Here is a 20,946-nt window from a genome sequence, read left to right on the forward strand (position 1 = left end):
AGCCCACGCTTAACTGTTTTATTTGTATCCACACCCATGTTGGCTGTGCCTTCCACCTGCTCACTGCCACAGGTGAACTAGATCATGTCCCAGCTCTCTTTGAAGGGGCTTTCATCCTCAAGGATAAAGCCCCCTGATAGCTCTGCTCAAGGAAAGTTACCACTTTGTAGATCACCTGGCTTGTTCTCATTCCTGAGAACATTTTCTTTATGATTTTCTGCATCCTAAGCAGAACTAGAGCTCCAAAGTCTTTTGTTGATGTTGTTTGCTTGCTTGCTTGCTTGCTTTTAACCAATAATTTATCCAAGTATTTTTCCTTTCAGCAGTAAATAAAGCTTTCACATGAGAAAAAAACAACCAAGAAGCAGAATTTGTCCCAATTCATAATTATCTTAAGACCTCTTTTTACCTCCTGCTTTCAAGGCACACAAAAATTATGTTGACTCTGATCATGATCAAGTACTCATTGACCATAGCTCTAGGTCACAAACCCCAAATCCCTGTGTGGTAAACAAGGTATGCCTGAGTCATGAACGGAGTACTTTGGTCTTTAAAAGCTTTGTATAAGGAGGTCAGCAGCTAATGCTCTTTGTTAAAATTAACAGCTAGAAATCAATGCCCTGTCCAACAGACATATGATTTGGCTGTAATTGATTTTATTTTCAAGGAAGTAAAATAACATGGGCAAAAAGGTAGGTAGCTCTTAACTAATAAAGTCAGGTGCTTTTGACCTTCCTAATCTAATGGTTTGGGGGAAGGCAGAATGAAAGCATCCACCCGTCAGTCATATGGGCATTATGCTTATGTAGAAGATGTGTTTTTCCTGGCCTTTTGCCTCAGACTTGTTGAGGCAAAGACCAGACCAGCTGTCCCATAGGCATGACCACTGTGAATATCAGCATCCAGAGACCTCCACTCAGTGAGTCCTGGAGCCTGTGAATGTGTACCTTCCATGTTAATGTTAAGGATCTTGAGATGGGGAGACTATCCTGAATTACATGGATGGGTTTAATGTCATCAAAGGGTCCCTGTGAGGGGAGGCAGGAGGGTCAGAGTCAGAAAGCAGACGTGAAGGTGGAAGCAGAGGGCTTTCCTCAGCAGGTGATGAGCTATGGAAATCAGACATCTCTAGAGGCTGGAAACAGGAAGGAAATTCATTCTGGGATGGAACGCAGCCCTGCCAACACCTAGATTCTAGCACGTCTGATCTCCAGAAATCTAAGTCTTTGTTGCTTTGAATCATCATGTGTGTGGTCTTTTGTTATAGCAGCAATCAGAGACTAATACAACCACTGCCTGGGCTTCCTGAGCTGATCACAGTGTTCTTCGCCTTGTTTCTTTCTTTGTGTTTTCACTAAAAACTTGGTAGCTCTGTTTAAAATAACTTTCTGGGATACCTGGGTGGCTCAGTGGTTGAGCGTCTGCCTTCAGCTCAGGGCGTGATCCCAGAGTCCTGGGATCGAGTCCTGCATCGGGCTCCTGGCAGGGAGCCTGCTTCTCCCTCTGCCTGTGTCTCTGCCTCTCTCTCTCTCATGATTAAATAAATAAAATATTTTTTTTAAAAAAGTAACCTTCTGCATCGTTTTTATGAACTTATCTGTGTGCCTTGTACTGTAGTTACCAGATCTTCTATCCAACAAAACCCCTGAAGCCAGGGGACATGTTTCATTCATCACTATGTCTTCCAAACTGCCCTTTGCAGGACAGGTGCTGAAGAAATATTTCCTAGATAAATAAATAAATAAATAAATATTTACTATTCACATAGCAACTTTGAAGGAAGGTAAAAGAAGAGGGGGTAAGGAGGAATGGGGAAATGTGCCATATCTGGGGGTTAGTTACTTTATTTTCTAAATGTAAAACTAAATATTGACTTGCTTCCTGCCTTATAATGGAGACTTTAGAGTAGTTCAGTTTACCAATTTAAAAACAGCTGCCAATCACAAGGGTCCTCGCAAGAGGGAGGTAGCAGGACCACAATCAGAGGGCGATATGAGGGCCGAAGCGGATGTCAGAGCAGAGACGTAATGTCATGCTGTCAGCTTTGAAGGCAGGCAGGGCCAGCAACCCAGGATGTGGGGAGAGATAAGAGAGCAGGATCTCCCCTGGAGTTTCCACAAGGAGCGCAGGCCTGCCAATGCCTGAGCTGAGCCCATCAAGTGTGGAGACTGTGGGTATCTGCTCTCCAGAACCATAAGATAATGAACTCAAGCTACTTTAAAATAGGAATATTTAAAATAGAAAAGGACAAATATCTACCTTCCCAATAGATTGTGAGTTGAGCTATTGGATAAAATGAGTATTACTCATATATACAGCAAAATATTGGTGACAGAGCAATGCCTGTAGATACTAGCAAAAAGACAAATTGATGACACACTGTCAGTTACTTGGAGAAAAAATGGATTTGGAAGTCAATGCCAGTGTTGTCAAAGACTGCCCAGTCTACCCCTGTGCTTCTAGAAAAGATTTGTCTAACTGCGCGTATCAAGCCCTCGTTCTGAGGGTTCCCCGCTGCTGAGACTCAAGATGTGGCCCAAGCATGGACCAGAAGCACCACACCCCTGGGGAAAAGGCTGATTCAAAATGCAGAGTTTCAGGCCCACTGAGACCGACTGGGCCAGACTGTGGCTTCACCAGAGTACCGGGTGGCTGTGGAGCAAAGAGAAGCCGACTTCTAAGTGACTGCCCGCCACCAGGGAGCAGGCCGGCTCCCACCCTCTCTGCCTTCTGAGCACAGCGGGGGCTGCTTGGGGAGCCTCTGTGCTGCAGCCCAGACCCACGAAACACAGAGAGCTGCTCAGCACAGCCTAGGCCAGGGCCGAGCAAATGGTGGATCTGGATGGGCTTGCAAATGCTCCGTGACCACCCAACAGTAATACAAAGGTGCATCCCAGTTCCTGAGCTTGGCACTCGTGATACATATGCTACCCAACGTGTTCCAGTCTTCCTCAGTGGCCACACTGGCTTTCCATAAATACGCCAGGGAGCCCCTTCCCAAATGCCAGCTTCACTAATCACAATCGTCCCATCTTATTTAAAAAGAAAGTGGGGGATCCCTGGGTGGCTCAGCAGTTTAGCAGTTTCGGCCCAGGATGTGATCCTGGAGACCCGGGATCGAGTCCCACATCGGGCTCCCTGCGTGGAGCCTGCTTCTCCCTCTGCCTGTGTCTCTGCCTCTCTCTCTCTCTCTCTCTCTCTCTCTCCCCCTCTCTCTGTGTCTCTCATGAATAAATAAATAAAATCTTAAAAAAAAAAAAAAGAAAAGAAAAAGAAAGTGGAATACTGCTACCCCTCCCTGCTTTGTTCAAGATATCTGAAGCCCAAGCACCTAACTCGTGCTTCTGGGGCAGAGGACGAGGCCTTAGGCCTACGGGAAGACAAGCTGAAAGCCCAAGAATAGAACGTCATTGCCGAGCAAGAAGACATAAAATGAGACAAGTGTAGGCCGACCACGCTGGCTGGCACCTGGCCCCACAGGGGCACACCAAGGTCAAGTCAGGAGGGGCCCGGGATGGGGGCCTTGCCCCTGAGAAGAGGTGAGTGTTTCCGCAGCACATGTCACGACGTGTGTTTTATTCCCTCCTTCTGCCACCACGTAAGTGTCATACCTCCAGCCACTCTCTAAGAGGGATGGGGACTGACCAAGGGCGAGGGCGGTGCCGGCAGAGGCTGAGAGTCAGAGGAAAATTCACCCCCAAAACGTTCTCTCGTCCCAACCCCGGCACCCCCCACACCAGGATTCGGGTCGCCCAAAGCCAGAGGGAGCCGCACATGGTGCTTGGCTGGCGTGAAAGGACCACGCTGACTAGGCTACAGACCTAGTCAGCATCCACTCATGGCTTTTAGTTCGTGCCCTGAGAAGCAGGGTCTGTGGCAAAGACCTTGAGCCCCAGACGCAGGATACCAAGAAAACAGTTTCCCAAACACTGTATTCGTTATGGGGTTGAACTCTGCCCTTGAAAGTCCTAAACCCAGGACCCCAGAACGTGACCTCATTCAAAAAGATGGTCACTGTAGATGTAACTGAGTTAGGATGAAGGTCATCCCAGTTGGGTAGGCCCTAGTCCAACACAACCCCGTGGGAAGACACAGGAGAACATCCATGAGGATGGAGGCCTGGATCAGGCCACACGTGCACAGGCCTCAGGAGGCGCCCTGGGCAGGTTCTCCCTCCTAGCTCCAGAAGAAAGCCACGGCCTGCACCCCCAGGTCAGCTGTCAGCCCCAGCACCACAGGTGTAACTGTCGGTGGGACCATCCCAGCAGCCTGGGCGAGGCAGATGGAGGCCCAGAGGCTGTGCGAGGGGCCAACAGGAACACCTGCCGGCCTCGCACCACACCCGCCACCCTCCTGGGCCACCCAGCGGCCCCTAACCAGCCCCCCGAGTCCTCTCCTCTTGCATGAGCTCCTGCTTGGCAGCCCCCGCGGCTTCCCTGAAAACCCAGAGCCTGGTCCCCACGGCCCTGCACCCCGCTCCTCCACCCCGCGCCTGGAACAGTCTTCTCCAGGTCTCCTAGCTGCTCAGTCCCCTCATTCAGTCCCAGCCTGGCCCCCGCCTGCTCGGAGGGGACTTGTGCACCAGCACTCTGTTGGCATGCCCCCCGCCCCCTCACTCCATCCCCACTGCTCCCCATCATCCCTCGCCTCTGCACGGAGCAGTCTCATGGAGTTGCCTTTTTGCAAGGACACTAAAATGGAAGGTCCACGCGACAGAGACTTTTGTCTCTCTTCTGTGAGTCACTGAGTCCCCAGAGCCTGGCACAGTGCCAGGCACACAGCGCTCACTGAGACATTTGCCTGGAGAACTGAGGAGGAGGACGGGGGAGGGGGGGCAGGAGGAGGGGGAAGGGGAGGCTGGATCCCGCCAGGCCTGCACCCCGGACCTGCGATCCACCGCCACACACACCGCCGGAGACCCTCGTCATCTTGAGAAGCAGCTAGAAATCACCCTCTGGTATTTATCCTATTACTTGGGAAACAGGCGTGTATGTGTCTGAATCCTCAAGGAGTATGATTTCCTGAAGAACAGGAGGTCTTACTCATGATTCTGTTAAGCCCAAAATAGACAGTAGATGCTCCCAAAACGATGTCTTCACCGAGACTTTGAGTTCTTTGTACATGAGTCGCACAGGCCCTTGGCTCCGTTCGTCGTAGGGCCAGGTGGGGATCCGCTGTGGGGCCGAGGGACCCGGGCCCCCCTTGGGCGGCCAGGGGGGACCTGGCCAGGGCACAGATGGGGGCAGACGCTGCCGATGCCCGGCCGGCTGCTTACTCAACATGCGTTTGGCACCGCGGGGTGTTTTGGTACTACATCTTGGAGAAAAATATGTCTTAATGATTCCCTAGAGAGGTTTATGACTCACATAAATTGCAAAGTCTATGTCTCCACACCCAGCTCGCAGCTGCATCTCTGTCACAAGAGTACCGTCTTGTTGTTTTACTCTTAATTACCTCTGAAATATCTGAAGGGTCGCAAACCACACGACTTTCTACCTGTTATGGTGAATTCCTACCCGCACACCTACGGCATGACTAGGGAGGATACATACAACCTCTGTTGCCGTGATCATTCAAATCATCCATTTGAGATTAATAGAATATAAGGAACTTGTGTAATTCTTGGGGGGTTTTGTACACATAAAAAACGATTCCATATTTTCCCACATTGGTGAGAACGGGAGAGAGAAGCCCAGTGTGACGATGTCGAGCCAGTGAGTCCCGCACAGCCACACGAAGTACAGATGCGGGCTGTGGGGACACTGCCCGAGGCCTCTGGGGTGGGGACAGAAAGGAGCCAGTGGGGCGGCAGAGGCACCTGTCACCTCGCTGCAATCCCAGAGAAGAAGACCAAGCCACCACATCTGGCCCCAGGCCCGGATCCCGTCAGCCAAGAAGCCGTCAGCCCCCTCAGCGACCCTGGGGGATGGGTGACTCTAGGAAGGGAAAGCACGCTGCCAGCATGAATAGCTTTGGTTTGAATTTCCCTTATTTGTTGGTTCTGGGTTATACTTAGCAAATCACAGCATATTCGATGCCTCAGTTTCACCCGTGAGAAACAGAGGGAAAGTGACGGACCTCCCTCTCACTTCTCAGGGGCTTAGCAAGGCTGGAAGGTGAGGGAAATCACATGCGGTGTTCTTATTTCATCGAGTCATTGGGTTTCCTCTCTGGTGGGACTGGTGTACTGTCATTCCCGGGGGTTCAAACACAGGAGGCCCCAGAGGACACCCCAACCTTGATCTTAGTGCTTTTCCCATCCCGCTGCTCTAGGTTGAAGCGCAGCTTTCATTGGGTGTTCGCTGCACTATTTAGCAGCCACCCCAATATCAGTCCTTGGCAATGATGGGATTGGTCAGGATCCCCTCATCCCCGGGAGAACCAGCATTTCCTGCATGTGACCATCCACAGAGTCACTGTGCCGGCAGGGTGGCCTAGGCCACGTCTGCTGCTGTCCTGTCCCGGAGGCCGCTTGCTTGTTCACACAGGCTCCAGCCAGGACACAGAATGATGAGAGTAATCTGCTCTGCCTGTCCAAGATTGGGACCCATGGCCTCCTGATGGGGTGATCTAAGGCAGCAGGATGGGGTCCCTGATGGGTGCCCGGGGGTTTAGAGAGCGTCCCTGTTAGCACTGACTGAGCAGTCCTTCTATCGTTGGAGAGACAACACCCTCACATGCGCTCGCTGCTGGCTTTGTTACAGAAGCAGAAAGATGAAGAGCTCAGACACGACACCAGCTGAGGCCACCCTGCCACATCCAGCGGAGATGAATGTGAACGCCTACGAGACGAGATGGCCGTGACGCAGAGATGGAGAGATAGAAGAGTCGGGCTGCCTGTCTGCTGTGGAGGCTCGCAGAGCCACCACTGACACATCAAATAACACGCTGCACAGTTTTCATCACGAAATGGCACATTTTCCTTCACTTCTGCCTCAGTCGATGCTAATGCTTCGTGAAGTCAGCGTTCCTGCGGCCCACCCCGCCGTGCGTTTAAATACAGATGGGTTGCACCTGCTGAGCCACACAACCCTTCCTCCAAACTACATTGTGTTTACAGCACTTTCTCCAGAGTCTCTGTAAGGATTGCAAGGAGGCCTGTGTTTTGCTGGACCGAAAAACAGGAAGAAACACGAATGTAAACGGGCTGACACGGTGGGTGTGATGGGGATGACACCAGCTCCCGGAGACGTGACAGGCACTTGACAGGCAGTGAGATAATGAGCAGGGCTCCGAAGACCATCAATCTCTGTTCCAAACTACTAACTATCGCTTTAAACTGTAATTGCTTTGCTCTTAATTGCTTTATTACTTCTGAGGCTTCATTATTCTTCTTGTCTCATTTCTATTCAAACCAGTTTGGGTTGTTTTTTCTTTCTTTTTTTAAAGGAACAATGTAACTGTCTAGCTCCCCAGGGAGGGACAGGTAAGAGATGATATGCTGGAATCTACAGGTGATCTGGGGGCAGGTGGCTCAGCCCCAACCAGGGTGACATCCCACTGTTACCACGAGTTTAGCCCAGAGGGTGGTTCTTCTTTCTTCTTCCTTCTTCTTCCTTCTTCTTCCTTCTTCTTCCTCCTCCTCCTCCTCCTCCTCCTCCTTCTTCTTCTTCTTCTTCTTCTTTTCTTCTTCTTCTTCTTCTTCCTCTTCCTCCTCCTCCTCCTTCTTCTTCTTCTTCTTCTTTTTAAGATTCATTTATTCATGAGAGATACACAGAAAGGCAGAAGGAGAAGCAGGCTCCCTCTGGGAGCAGAGGACTTGATCCCAGGACCCCAGGATCACAACCTGAGCCAAAGGCAGACACTCAACCACTGAGCCACCCAGAGATCCCAGCCCAGAGGGTTCTGATAACACTTTGGGGCTCTTTCCTTCAAGCATAAAGGGTTCTCCATGATCCCCCAAATCTCTTCCCTGGCCTCGCTCTGAGCTTCTCTCCCCTGAGCAGAGAAATCAAGGAGTCCAAGATGTAGCTGCTTGGAAGTCAGGCTGCTGGTCACTGAAGGAGGTCACACTGACAGATGCTCAGAATCACAGGATGTCCTGCCCCAAATAAGTGCCCACAGGTCCACCTGACCCCTGAGAAGAGGCCAGTGGCCAAGCAGCGGGGACCCCATCTTCAAGCGTCCTCAAAGAGGCCACCAGAGGTGTCGTCCATCTCACTGTGAGCCCTCCCACCCCGGTTCCTCCGCAGAGCTCCCCGCCAAGTGGTAGCTGCCCTCAGCAGGTGCCACCACCCTCGCCATGCTCTGCTCTGCCTTCGGATGCCACAGTCTCTACTGTCAAAACTGAGAGTGGAAGTTCAGGGGGGAGAGGGAAACACCCTTGTCATCACGTGGAAATAAAGTAAAACGATGCTAATGTTGAGAAGAACTTATCTGGACCCGGTTTCTAAAGTTGACCAGACAAGACAATGATCTTTATTAATAAATGTAACCCTGATATCTAAGCACTTTAAAAAAACACATACAACAAATTCCAATATTTTTCACAGGTTGTTCTGTGAAATTAGAAACTTGTCTTTAAAAAACACCTGTGTCTATACTACAGGGATGGAAGGGTAACAGATGGGGTAGGGACATGGAGTCTGGGGCTGAGCAGTGCTTAGAGGCCTCGCTTCCATGTCCTGGAAGGGGCCCACCCCACACCACACCATCTCCCCCAGGGACCAGGGACCGGGGCCCTCGGTGGCATACCCAGGTGAAGCATGTGACTCTGCAGTCACCCATGAACACTGGTAGGGCTCTAAGTCCCCACCTTCCACCTGGGTTTGCAGCACGTAACCTGCAAAAGGAAGCAGGAAGCAGGAGTGCGAACCTCACAGGGCAGGTGCCTCTGACACAGTCATGGGTCAGCTCTCTGCTCCCAGATTTCCCTTCCATGACCATGGGCTGTCTCTCTCCCACATCCCTCCCAATAATAACCCTTTCAAGACACAGCTGAAATGTTCCCTAATGTGACCTGGTGAGGGTTTTTTGTTCGTTTGTTTGTTTGGAGTTTGTTGCGTTTTTTCAGACTCTCAAGGGTGCCCACTTCTGATGTGTCAGGTGAAATTCAACCCATAGCCATCCTCCCGGACTTAGGATACCACCTCCCTGTCCCAGCACTGGTGTTCCAGGGGAGGAAGCCTTTCCCTCCACAGCAGTGAAGAGGCACATGGCTCCAACACCAACTTCCTATCTCACTTGCAGTCTTTATTCTAGAAACTTCTTTCATGGACAAAGCCCTGACGTGAAATACAACTAGACAAGAACCCCACATGGAGATATTCGTACATCAGATGTCCCAGTGTGTTCTATGCTTTAAAATATATCCATATGAAGACGATCCCCACAGAGACACCATGTCAGATGATGGCCAGGCTGCAGTCGATGCTGTGTCCTCCCCGTGTGCCCCCGGGGACACACCCATGTTCCTTTGTCATCATTCCATGGTGGCACCATGTGCCACCCACAGGTCATCAACAAATATTCTTGCTTGAATGAATGAACTGTTGTTAATGTGAATGACTTTTTTTTTCCTAAATAGGATTTTTCATCATCACCATACATGTCAGACCGGACAAAGGTATGAAATTTTTCCACTCTGACTTCCTCCATGGGTCTGAGCCACAGATCCTCCAGTTACAGGTGACGGCACAGTACCCCTCTGAAGGCCAGAGAGGATGCACAGAGACGCGCTGGCTTCTAACCCACCCTTAGATGGTTGTGTAAGCATTGTGTGCTGCCGGCTGGACCTGCCTGTTGCTTCCAGCATCATCTATCAGAAACCTCAGTGAGTAGCTTGTTGTCCCATTATTTCTCAGTGTCCCCACCAACACCACGAACCTATCAGAAATCAACATTATATCCCGCAAAATACTCCCAAAATTTGTCTGGAACTTTCTTCCTTCGTTTGTTAGGAGGCAAAGTTAAATTGCTTTCCTACCATGAAGAAATAGTAATAATTTGCTGTGTCTCCCCTCCTGTTATCAAAATCAACCTTAAAGCGGTCGAATGATTTTACTGCAATAAATCAGCATCTGTATTTCCATCCAAAATGTTAAGGATAAGACACTTTGAGACTAGGAAATCTTAGGAAATAAATACTGTTAATGAATTTAATGATTCTCAGTTAGGGGCACTTGGGTGGCTCAGTTGGTTAAGTGTCTCCCTTTGGTTCAGGTCATGATCTTGGGGTCCTGGGACTGAGTCCTGAACCAGACTCCCTGCTAGGTGGGAGTCTGCTTCTCCCTCTGATCCTTCTCCTGTTCGTGCTAAGAACTCAGTCACATTCTCTCTCTCAAATAAATAAATAAATAAATAAATAAATAAATAATCTTTAAGAAAATTCTCTGTTAATTGCATAAGCGCTTTTGAGCATATCTTGTGACATAATCGTGGTGTTCAGTTTGGCCTATGAGAAGGAACAGTCGGCACCCCTGTACGAGCTGGCCTCCCGAACCTAACTGCTCATGTACCACATTAATCTGTCTGCAAGAAACATCCAGAAGGTTTCTGGTGATCAAAATTCCCACCAATGCCCAGCAAAGTGCAAATAAAAGTGGCAGGCCAGGCGTGGCGTGGTTTCTCTGAGACCCCGGGCCTTCGACTTTGTTCATTTGCAAGGAGGGCCTTGACCTCCGTGGAACTGACAAGAACAGGGGCCACACCTACTCTCCCAGAGAATGCAAGCCTACACCAGGCCAGATGTTTTGTTCAAGAATGCTGGAAGCTCCTTGTAAAGCCAGGAGCAGAGCCGGGCTGCACACTTCCAGGGCAGTATCAAAAGTGCAGGACTGAAAGGCTGCCAGCTAAAGATGAAGCAGCTTTGCACCCTTTTACTTTATTTAACCAACATATTACGTCATGTGATCATGAGATCCAGTGGCACCGGGCTTAAAATGCAGATTGGTGTGCATGCATTTAGACAGACGTGAAAGACGGTTCTTAGCATCCGAACAGACCATTTTGCAAAGCCAGCAGTGCTCACTGATCCACCCCTTCAGCTACAGTACCTTCCCAGCTATTTTAAAAAGTCAACAGAATTGCAAATTTTACAACTTTTATGGTTCCAAGCAGCGCCTGGCTGAGCAACTCAGGAAGTGAAAGCTTCTTAATTGCCTTGTCACCCTTCCCGGCTGCAGCTGCCTTGGAGGGCACTTCTTTGCAAGCGGTAGAAATGCGGCTGCTTCAACAGAATCCCTTCCTCCAGCGTTGATTCAACTTTGGAAGGTAGTGCTTCCCTACCCGAGGGCCCTGGAGCATGCTTGCTGGCACCACAGCCTCCCCCACGTTGCGTTGTCTGGGCTTGTCTGCTCCCTTAAAGGCCAACCCGCTTTCCTGCCCCCTGAGGTCAGGCTTGTGCCCCCACCACACCGTGTGGAAACCAGGCTAATGCAGCCAGTGACAGCCAGTCCTCGGGGCACCTTTCCACCCAACGGCCCCTGCAGGGTGTGCTCCTCCCAGCCTCACCCTCCCATCCCCCTCAGCTGCTGGCCTCTGCCACCACTGACCTGCTCCTGGGGGCAGGGGCGCATCCCCCCTCTGCTCGCAGGGCTCCAAGAGCACAGCCAGCCCCACGCACGTTCGGAGGTCAGGGTGCCTACCTTCCAGCAGGTGCAGCCATTTAGCACTTCCGTGCCCCAGCTGGTTATCCTACACACCTGTCTTTATTGATGACCATCCCTCATCTCCCCTCTGAAAAGCCCCTGCTCAAGGACTCTTTTACTCTGGTTTGTGATTTTTCTTCCCATGTTTTACGTATTCCTCTGGAGGGAAATTTATTGGCTATCATCGACACATGGCACACACGTGTGCATATATGTATCTGTGTCGGCGTGTGTTTGCATACAGATATTTCACTAAAATAACTGCTCATGGGCTGTTGATTTCAAACTTCCACGTCTCCCTCCACCCCACCTTCCTCCCCAAAGAATCAGGCTGTAATAAAACATGTATAGTTACTTCTTCCACGGTATCTTCTGCGGCGGGCTCCGCGTCCAGGTTAAGATCCTCCTCGGTGGTCTGACAACAGAGATACACATTGAAGAGAGTTAGCATGACAACACTCTTGTCAAGAGCATCCTACGGGTAAGCAGCACAAGGGCGAACAAGGTATTCCCTACTAGCGCAGCAGCGGAATAGGGCAAGTGCACTGAGGGACCGTCCCACCTGAATCTGCATGTGACCGTGTGAAGCTTCATGCAGGAAATGGATCTTTCTACAGCAGGTGGTGAGCAGAGCATGGAGCGTTCACAGCCACGGTTGGAAATTGCCCCGTCAGCCAAGCGTGTATCACTCATGGCACAAGTGAAGCGGGGAAGCAGGTGATTTACGTAAGTCCCTGACCTGTGGATCCACGTGGGGCTCAGACTAAAGGGGTTAAGACAGATGTGACAAAGGGAGGGCGTCTGCAACCATTCTTGTTTGAATGGAATAAAATCATGGTCTCAGCTGATGCTTCGAGAATGACTGAGCTCGGGCAGGGTCAAGTTCCTGGCCCATAGACTCGTACAGCGGAGTGTTTCCATAAGGATAAGGCTTCACCAGGAGGGTCTGTGTCTGAGTCTTGCTTCCTACATCATGACCGAAAGCAAACTGCTTAACCTGGGCCTCAGTTTCCCTGTTTAAGTCTGGAACGTAATAGCATCTACCACTAAGGGATGTGGAGAGAGCTCCGGGGAGGAGCCCCAGACGGCTGGCAGTGGGGACACCATCGCCCGCCACACGCCCCAAGCCGGCTGGCTCACTACATTCCAGGCGGTCAGCTCACCCAGCAGCCGTAAGACAACTGGCACCGAACATTCTAGACCGTGAGATGTCAGGGAGTCCTGTTGGATCTGCAATGTTTAAAAACAGGGACTTTTCCTTTCTTTAACGCATGGTGACATCCCAGAAAGGACGGTCCTGCTGACTCCTTCAAAAGAACATGGAAAGGGGATGAATGGGCCCCTGTGGATGGGTTTCTGCACCCCCTGACTCACTCTGTCTCCCACTTTCCCGCCTTGCCCCACACCCCTTCCAGGCATGCCCTGGGCCACCTTACACCTGCTGGAAGCAGTGACTGAGGGTCCGACTAAAACATCATACACACAACTCTGTACGCTTCTCTTTAAGGCCAGATTCTTCAGGGATTTTATGGAGGGCCCAGTTTCTAATTAGCACACGTTTCCTTGTCAATACACCTCATTAAGTGGTCAAATATACCACCTAAATATTTCAAAACAATTCATAAAACCACAAATGCTTTTCCTCGATAGTCAAACAAATTTCCCCTGGTTTGTGGGCCGAGGCAAAGCTGGTTCGCGTACAGAGAACAGTGTCCCCAGTACAGTGAGCCTCAAGCCTGACCCAGGCCAGTCCGAGAAAACAAGGCAAGGCCAGAGTGACTCCTAGGTTAGGATAAAACTGGTCCCTAGCACTGGAAAACCAGTCATCAGTCATGTTAAATTTGTGCAAAAGCGAGTGACAGAACAACTGGCACCGTACAGCAGACTCTCTCATAAGAAGAAGCACACAAAGCTTCTCGTGCAAAGATTTTATGATATTTAATCTGAGTCCGGAGGCCAAACGTATTCCATTTGTTTTGCCCAATGTCTTGATATGTGAGATATCTTAATATCATACAACATAAAACGTGCAAAATTGGAAAATACAATGAGCCTCTGAGTTCCAGGGCAGAGAGATTTCACATGTGTGGATTCAGGTTTCCCCTGGACCCAAAGGACCTCAGGACCAATGCTTCACATTTACTCTTTCCAGGAAAAGCTCTGATTTTCTGGGTTCCAAAGAAATAGGATTGGATGCTCTATCTTCATAAGGCATACTGCAGAGGGTATACTATCCTAAAACATTTACCCGGGAAGCCTAAAGAAAATTTCTTTTGCTCCAGGACCATCTACTTTATCAATTTTCATGATTTGCTGTTGCATATACATCAATCTCAAAAAGTTTTAAAATTCGCCCTCTAAATGGGGTGGCAAGGCAGTGCTGTCTATGACTTATTTCTTAAATGATGTGAATATACACATCGCTGGTCCATTTTCAATCGATATATTTACAACACAAGCTGCTCCTTAGAGCTCCGGTCAGTGGCAGTGATGGAAAGTCTGGAGCCCCATGAGAAATTCTGCAAGGCCCTCCACATCCGCAGTGTTGCCCCCACCCAAATCCTCCCCCACCCCAGCAGAAGGGCTACTACCTTCAGGGGGCCCAGCTGGGTCTCCACCACAGACAAACATAGTTCCGAGAGGGCTTCAGAAAACACCAGCAAGTAAGAAAAAAACTTCTGACTAGTCATTATTAATTAAATTCATTCATTCAGTTTTTTAAAACCTCAAATCTCCCTCCAAAGGAAAAAATGAACCCCGAATTAGCCACCCTTATAAGTGAGAGGCTCTTTCAAAGGCCTGGTGTTGGCTGCCAGGAATGACATCATGGGCACACAGAATAGTCAATGACAGTGAAGAGCTGGGGTGTCACCTCTCTAGATTTAGGTGCTTGTCACCGGCATCAACAGCACGTTGTCCCACCAAAAAATAGGCTTGATATCTATGCTGTGCTCAACCACCTCTGTTGAACAGCAACATATAGCCCAAGCATTCATTAAGTTAGTTTGGCTCCCCTCAACATACTAAATGTATAATATTAAATAAATTCTCTTTTAAAACAGAATCTCAAATAAATAAATAAACAAATAAAAATAAAAATAAAAATAAATAAATAAAACAGAATCTCCTGTTCAGTTTAAAATTGTTACATGAGGGACGCCTGGGTGGCTCAGTGGTTGAACGTCTGCCTTTGGCTCAGGGTGTGATCCCGGTCCCGGGATCGAGTCCTACATCGGGCTCCCTGGGGGGAGCCTGCTTCTCCCTCTGCCTGTGTCTCTGCCTCTCTGTGTGTGTGTGTCTCTCATGAATAAATAAAAAAAATCTTTAAAAAAAATAAAATAAGTGTTACATGAATGTCTAAACATATAGTCTGTACATATAAAAATAAGTAACATTTAAAAGAATTTATTTATAGGCATGAGGCTGGGATAGGAGATAAGACAAAAATTAAAGCTTGGATTTTGTAAACATTCATAAGTTATTAGAATTTGTCATTTGGTAAAGCAATTTCGGTTGCTAGAGACACAGCACAGGTATGTCTAACGATTCAGTAGGTAGTCTAATAATGGACTAAGGGTGCTCTAATAATGCATAACTTTGAGGAACCTACTCTTCACAGAAAAACGTATGTTGATCACCTGTAATTCAAATTAAGCAAATCAAATTCCATGGACCAGACTTCCAGAGAGTTCCATGTCCCTAGGGAAGCATGTAGTGAAACAGTATCAGAGGGGACTCCCAGCAGCCAGCCCCCAGGGAGGGGCCACTGACACTTGCATTTCATTAGCTTTTCTCTTTATTTGTAACGGCTCCTCTTTATGTGGACGCACAGCTATTAAGACCGCATTATCTTCATGCCTTCTGTTTCCTAAGAAGTCACCATTGTTTTGCCTCCTGGTTTCATCCTCCACTCCAGCAAATGGAGTTCTTATCATGTAAAGCCACTTGTTGAAGGAAAATCAAACTGATGCAGATTAGTTTGGAAGCTGTGATGACTTCAAGATACACACATACCTCAGGAAGCATCCTGAAGTTTCGTTTAAGGGCAACAGTTTTTTTTCTTCAAGCGTTTGCGTTCATTCATATAGTTTACACCCCACTCAGCGCCCTGCGTGTGGGCACCTATGGACACAATGCATACACACGCTTGCATACATAGACGGCAACACACACAGCTCGGCACACACTAGATATTCACACAGTCATCCCCAGCACGCAGGAGTCCATTCTGTGAGACCTCCCGCGTGCCACCGATAGGCTGTTGAGCGCGCATCCTTCTCTCCTGGGCACTCACCTCTATCTCCATGGGCTCCACCTCGATCTTCTTCCATAGCTCCAGCAACTGTGCGATCGGCATTTTTTAAAACTTTCCTTTCCTTCTGTTCAAGTACTGGTGGTAAGGGAGAAAAGAAGAGAGGCACGGAAGAGTGCAGAGCGCCTGGGCAGGCAGGGGGTCAGCGCCCGGGCAGGGGGTCCCCGGGGGCGGGCGGGGGCCGGGGGTCTGCAGTGTGGCTGCGGGCCGGGCCGGGGCTGCGCGCCCTCCGGCCGCTCCTGCCGCTGCTGCCGCTGCGCTGGGCCGACCAGCAGAGCCAGACCCGACCTCGAACCTGCACTTGCAGCCCCGCAGCGGATTCCCGGCCTCGCCCCTCCCCCTTCCATTGCCACTCCCTCCTTCCCTCCCCCCACTATTTTACCTTAATTGGCTCTAAATGATGGGTGCAAGTTGGGTCTGAGGATGCTGCTGCCATAGAAACTGCATAGCAACCAAGGGCTGGGAAGAGGGGGGGCGAGGAGGGGCCTGCGGCAGACTCTGCCCTTCTCCCTCCCTGCACGGCACGCGCGCGCACACACACACGCGCACACACACGCACACGCACACTTTCCTTCGCCAACCACTCCCTAAACCCCACCAGACCGCCTTAGCCCCACACGAGGGGATGAGCCAGGAAGTCAGGTGCAGGGAAGCTGCTTTTCCTGCAGGAAGATTGAAAACCCTGGTGTCAGGAAACTGCTGCCAAGGGGGCTGCAGAAGCAGGGCCCCTCGCTTGCTCCCAGGCGCCCAGCCCATCCTGAGCGCGGGGAGCCCCGCCCCTCCACCGAGGACACCGGGGGACCCGGCCCGCAGGACCCCGGGCGGGGCCCCAGGAGGTGGCGCGGCCTCGCTTGCCTGCGCCCCCGCGGTCCGCTCCTGCCCGCGCGCCCGGGCGCACCACCCCGCCCCGCGCCCGGGGAACGCGGCCTCCGTCCGAGCCTCCCGGGAGGGAAGGGAAGCAAGGGGGCTGTTTCAACGGCCAGCGGCAGCACCTGTCCAATTTCTGGGATTGGGAGGAAAACACTAATTCAAGCAATGTAGGGTCAATCGTTTACCAAGTTCCAGGAGGAATACTGCGCACATCGTGCACATTTCCTGATTTAACTTCCATCTAGTGTGGATTTGACAATCCAGTTTCACAGGGAAAATCCTGAGGCTCCCGGAGAAGGAACTTGCCCGGAGGCACCCAACAACAGGGCACGCCAGAAATGAAGCACAGTGATCCCAGTTTCTAGAAGAGGGATCCAGGCTTGTGCGTGTGTTTCAAGGGGACTTTTCCATCCTTCCTGCCTTCTCTGTCTGTCTTCTGTCTTATACATTTCCCTCTCAGAATAAAAGGTTCATCTCCCAGACTTCTCAGTGCTAATCTGGTGTTTGGTCCTCTCTTTTGGGAAATGGTGTTAAAGTCGAATGCATCTATTCATTTCTACAGCAACTTCCTTTATCTTTGAGAAAAATATCTTAGAAAATGGCTTACTGCTTCCAAAAATTATCAATCCCTTTGTCTTTTTCATCTTTATAAAATCGCTAAGAAATCCATTGATTAAAAGGAAAAAGAAAAAAAAAAAAAAAACCTAGCCCAAATCCCAGATACCTCATATGTCAATGTTAACCAGAGAGACTCCATCCCATTCTTAGTGTTGATTTATCTATCTATAAAATCAGGCCAGTAAGATCTTGAAAATTAATCTCATTCAAAATAAAAATGATAACGATGTTGTTTGTTTTCAAACTGGACATTCCTGGATAGAGGAGAGTGAAGGGTTTTGCTGTGTTCACTATAGTAAGGTAATTTGGGGCATAATGTGAGAGGTCATAGATTAATAACATAAAATGAAAAGATATTTATGTAATAAAGATAGGAAAATCATTGACATAAGAAATAGTGCTGGTGAGACATCAACATCGTTTCATCTGAACCACTTAGAACATGGAGCCCCTAAAGGTAAGCAGTGGGGAGGGAAGTGATGTTGAATTCCTTACTGGGTGTTTATAAAACTTTCACTTTCTGGAATTTTCCACAAGCACTCTGAGGTAGGCAGACTGACAGGAAACATTCATCCTTTCATTTGGGGAAGGAATATGGAGGAGAAGAATGTGGGCCAAGCCCCCTGCCTCCCTTTGAAGAGGACAACCCACACGGGGGAGCCCACCCTCTGGCTGATGTGCTGCAACATTCCCAGAATCAGCTGTCATCAGGCACAAAAGAACTATTATTAAAGGCATATCTTGGGAATTGCTGAAAATACGGTTCACGAGCAGGACGTCTCTTTTTAAACTTTGCAAATGTGGCACTCACAGAGGGGCTGAACATCATTCAGACATTGCACAGGTGAAGCGGAGGAGTCAGGAGTACTGAAGTGATCCATGGTGACAGCCGGAGGAGATGTGATGTAATCCCAGAGCGCTGGAATCACCTTCCCATGCTTAATCACTCTGCTTGGCTGCTTTTTGAAGCGTCCAAGAGGATTATTTACAAACAATCAACCATCCTGGGTGGTGAGTTATCTCTGTATCCATTTTGAAGCATGTGGCACTGCCCTGGGGACAAACTACCCGGTGCCAGGTGTGCTGGACAGAGAAAGGAAAAGACCATGAAAACAGACTACCTACAAGACCAAAAAATAAAGTAAAATTAAAAAAAAAAAAAAAAGACAACGTTAAAAAAACCCATATTGACCCAGGAAAGCATTAGCCCCATCTGGAAAGCTCACTTCGAGTTAGGAGCACGTATAATCAGACAAGAGAGAGGCAATTTTTTGGAAAGGAGCTAATGGTTGTAATCTGAATATCTGAAAGGATAAAGCTTCAAATAAAGGACTCAAGAAATCATGTGCGATGGGGCAAGAGTGTTTAGTTTAAATCCCAAGAAAACTTGAAAAACTTTTTCAACAGGAACAGCACCTCAGAAAGTTGATTTCCAGGAACCCCACTCACAAGCATTGACTCCAAGAAGAAACACACTTGGCAAAATGCAAAATGGGTCTTTAGTGAAGCAAGCCCTACAGACTAAAAGGAGTGGGAACTATTTCAAGAGTCCCTGGACACAAAATCCTCATGAAATTGTAGTGGAGGGACAGGGGTGCACGAGCATCCAGCTTGGGGGTTGGTGGTCCCAAACAGACCAGCTCTGGCCCCTCACCGCTGACAAAATCCAAATACTGAGGGACAAGTGATGGTGAAACAGGAAAGGAATTTATTTCAGGGAGGCCAGTGCCAAGAAGATGGTGGTCTAGCGTCTTGAAGACTGTCTCCAAAATATGGAAAACATTTCCAGATTTATATAAGGAAACTGTGGGTTAAGAGCCATGAAGGTCCATGGATCACTGTCATGGAGCAAATCACAGGCTGGTCCTGCTGGCTCAGGACAATCCTAAAGCTCAAGATGTAGTTTCAGTTCCCATCAGGGGCTGCTTTGCCCACAGGGCCTTCCCCCTGAGCCACGAGACCAGCTGGAAAGAAGAACCCAAATAGAAGGTTTAAGGTCAAAATGAAGGCAGGGCAAGTCCTCTTTCAAAATGAGACATGTGAACGGGCACCAGCTCTTGAAACCTGGCCCCCAGTAAAAATTAGTCTCCTGAGTGAATGAAAACAGCAGAGCTCCATGTGTCCCCTGCCCTGGAAGGAAGGAGAGGAGGGTGGGAGAGACCCTCTTCACCCTGTGGGTCTTACATAACCAAAATCCCGAGAAAGGAAGTGGGAATCAGGAATCTGATTCTGGCCCCTTTCTGCCACGAACACCCAACTGGTCTGACGTTCTCAGCCACGGCAGTGCGTGTAAGCGTGTGTCAGGATCTGAGGACGGGGACCCTCTGCTACCTCCCAGGGCTCCGGTGCTTGAGATGATAAGTTCTCCACACTGCGATGGGCATGTTTAAGTGACCCGCAAGGCTTATCCCAGGCTGTTGCATTTTGCAAGTTGATTATGTTTGAAGGATTTGGTAAAGAGAGGAGAATTACTGATTTCTAGGGGGCTTGGTATTTCCAATCCTTAGTTTCACAAAATCCTCCAAAACCCTCAAAACCAACTCAATTTTAACAAAAGGCGTGTTATCCATCGTTGTGGGCTGAGCTGTGTTTTCCCCTATACCCATCCCCAAATTCACATGCTGAAGTCCTAACCCCTAGCACCCCAGAATGTGCCTTCATTTGGAAATAGAGTCTGTAATGGTAACCTTAAAAAGAAATCTAACCTGTTATTTCACCAGCAAAAGATGGGTTTATTTGGGAATAAAAGAGGATTGCAAACTGGGGCAAACAAGCTGTGGCAAAAGCATAGGGAGGTCTGGAGGACAAAGGAGAGGAATGATGCTTTCTAAGGAGCAAAGAGGTAGAGGGAGGGCTGTCATATGCGGGAAGTCCACCGGGAGTTGGAAGCCTGGTGGCTTCTCAATGGCTGAGCTGTCACAGGATGGGGAAAGACTCTCTTCCTTCGGCTGGGGTAGAAGTGTCCACGTGCAAGGTCAAGTGCATGCTGGGTCTAGTCTGGCTCTTCCTGCTGAGGCTGCAGCTGACTCCCAGGTGTGAATCATTGGTTGTGAGAGCACCCCCACTCAACCTCCCCACTCTGTTTTCCTGAGGTTTTCCATTACTGATGTTCACAGTCGTGGTAATTAGTTAGGTTGGGGTCATCCTGGAGAGATGGTCCCCCATCCACCGCCACTGGTGTCCCCAGAGAAGGGAAACGTGGGCACAGATGCACACAAGGGATAACATCATGGAAGACCGGAGTTCTGCTGCCACGAGCCAGGAAACTGTCAGGAGCCGAGAGGGAGGGAGGCTGGGATCCTTCCAGCTCCTTCGGAGGGAGCGTGGCCCTGGCGATGCCTGGATCCCACACCTGCAGCCTCCAGGATGCCAGGCAGTAGGTTTCTGTGCTGTAAGCCAGTCTGTGATCCTTTGTTACTGTGGCCCGAGCAAATTCGCACCGGGGAATGAAGATAAGTTATAACTATAAATCAGAAAGCACTAGGATGCTACGGTTCTAGGATGACCAGGAACCAGAGGCCCAAATAAAACTGGTGTGTAAAGACCCTCGTTTGCATC

At 49.5% G+C, this 20,946-nt stretch overlaps 1 protein-coding gene across 2 annotated transcripts in view; it reads right to left on the reverse strand.

Moving 5' to 3' along the window:
- The window catches only part of RPS6KA2 (ribosomal protein S6 kinase A2), a 344,859-nt gene extending 328,536 nt beyond the window's left edge, over positions 1 to 16,323 (reverse strand). The window contains exons 1-3 of one of the 2 annotated variants that reach the window (XM_077899684.1): positions 16,283 to 16,323; positions 15,883 to 15,978; positions 11,944 to 12,003 (exon numbers count right to left, since the gene is read on the reverse strand). In XM_077899684.1, the coding sequence (XP_077755810.1) occupies positions 11,944 to 12,003; positions 15,883 to 15,945 (123 nt within the window). In that variant the 5' untranslated portion in view covers positions 15,946 to 15,978; positions 16,283 to 16,323. The remainder of the gene's footprint in view (positions 1 to 11,943; positions 12,004 to 15,882; positions 15,979 to 16,282) is intronic. The other variant, XM_077899685.1, reaches the window with a different exon arrangement.
- Between the last annotated feature and the right edge of the window lie 4,623 nt (positions 16,324 to 20,946).

Source organism: Canis aureus, chromosome 1 (assembly GCF_053574225.1).
Source record: "Canis aureus isolate CA01 chromosome 1, VMU_Caureus_v.1.0, whole genome shotgun sequence".
Taxonomy (NCBI): Eukaryota; Metazoa; Chordata; class Mammalia; order Carnivora; family Canidae; genus Canis; species Canis aureus.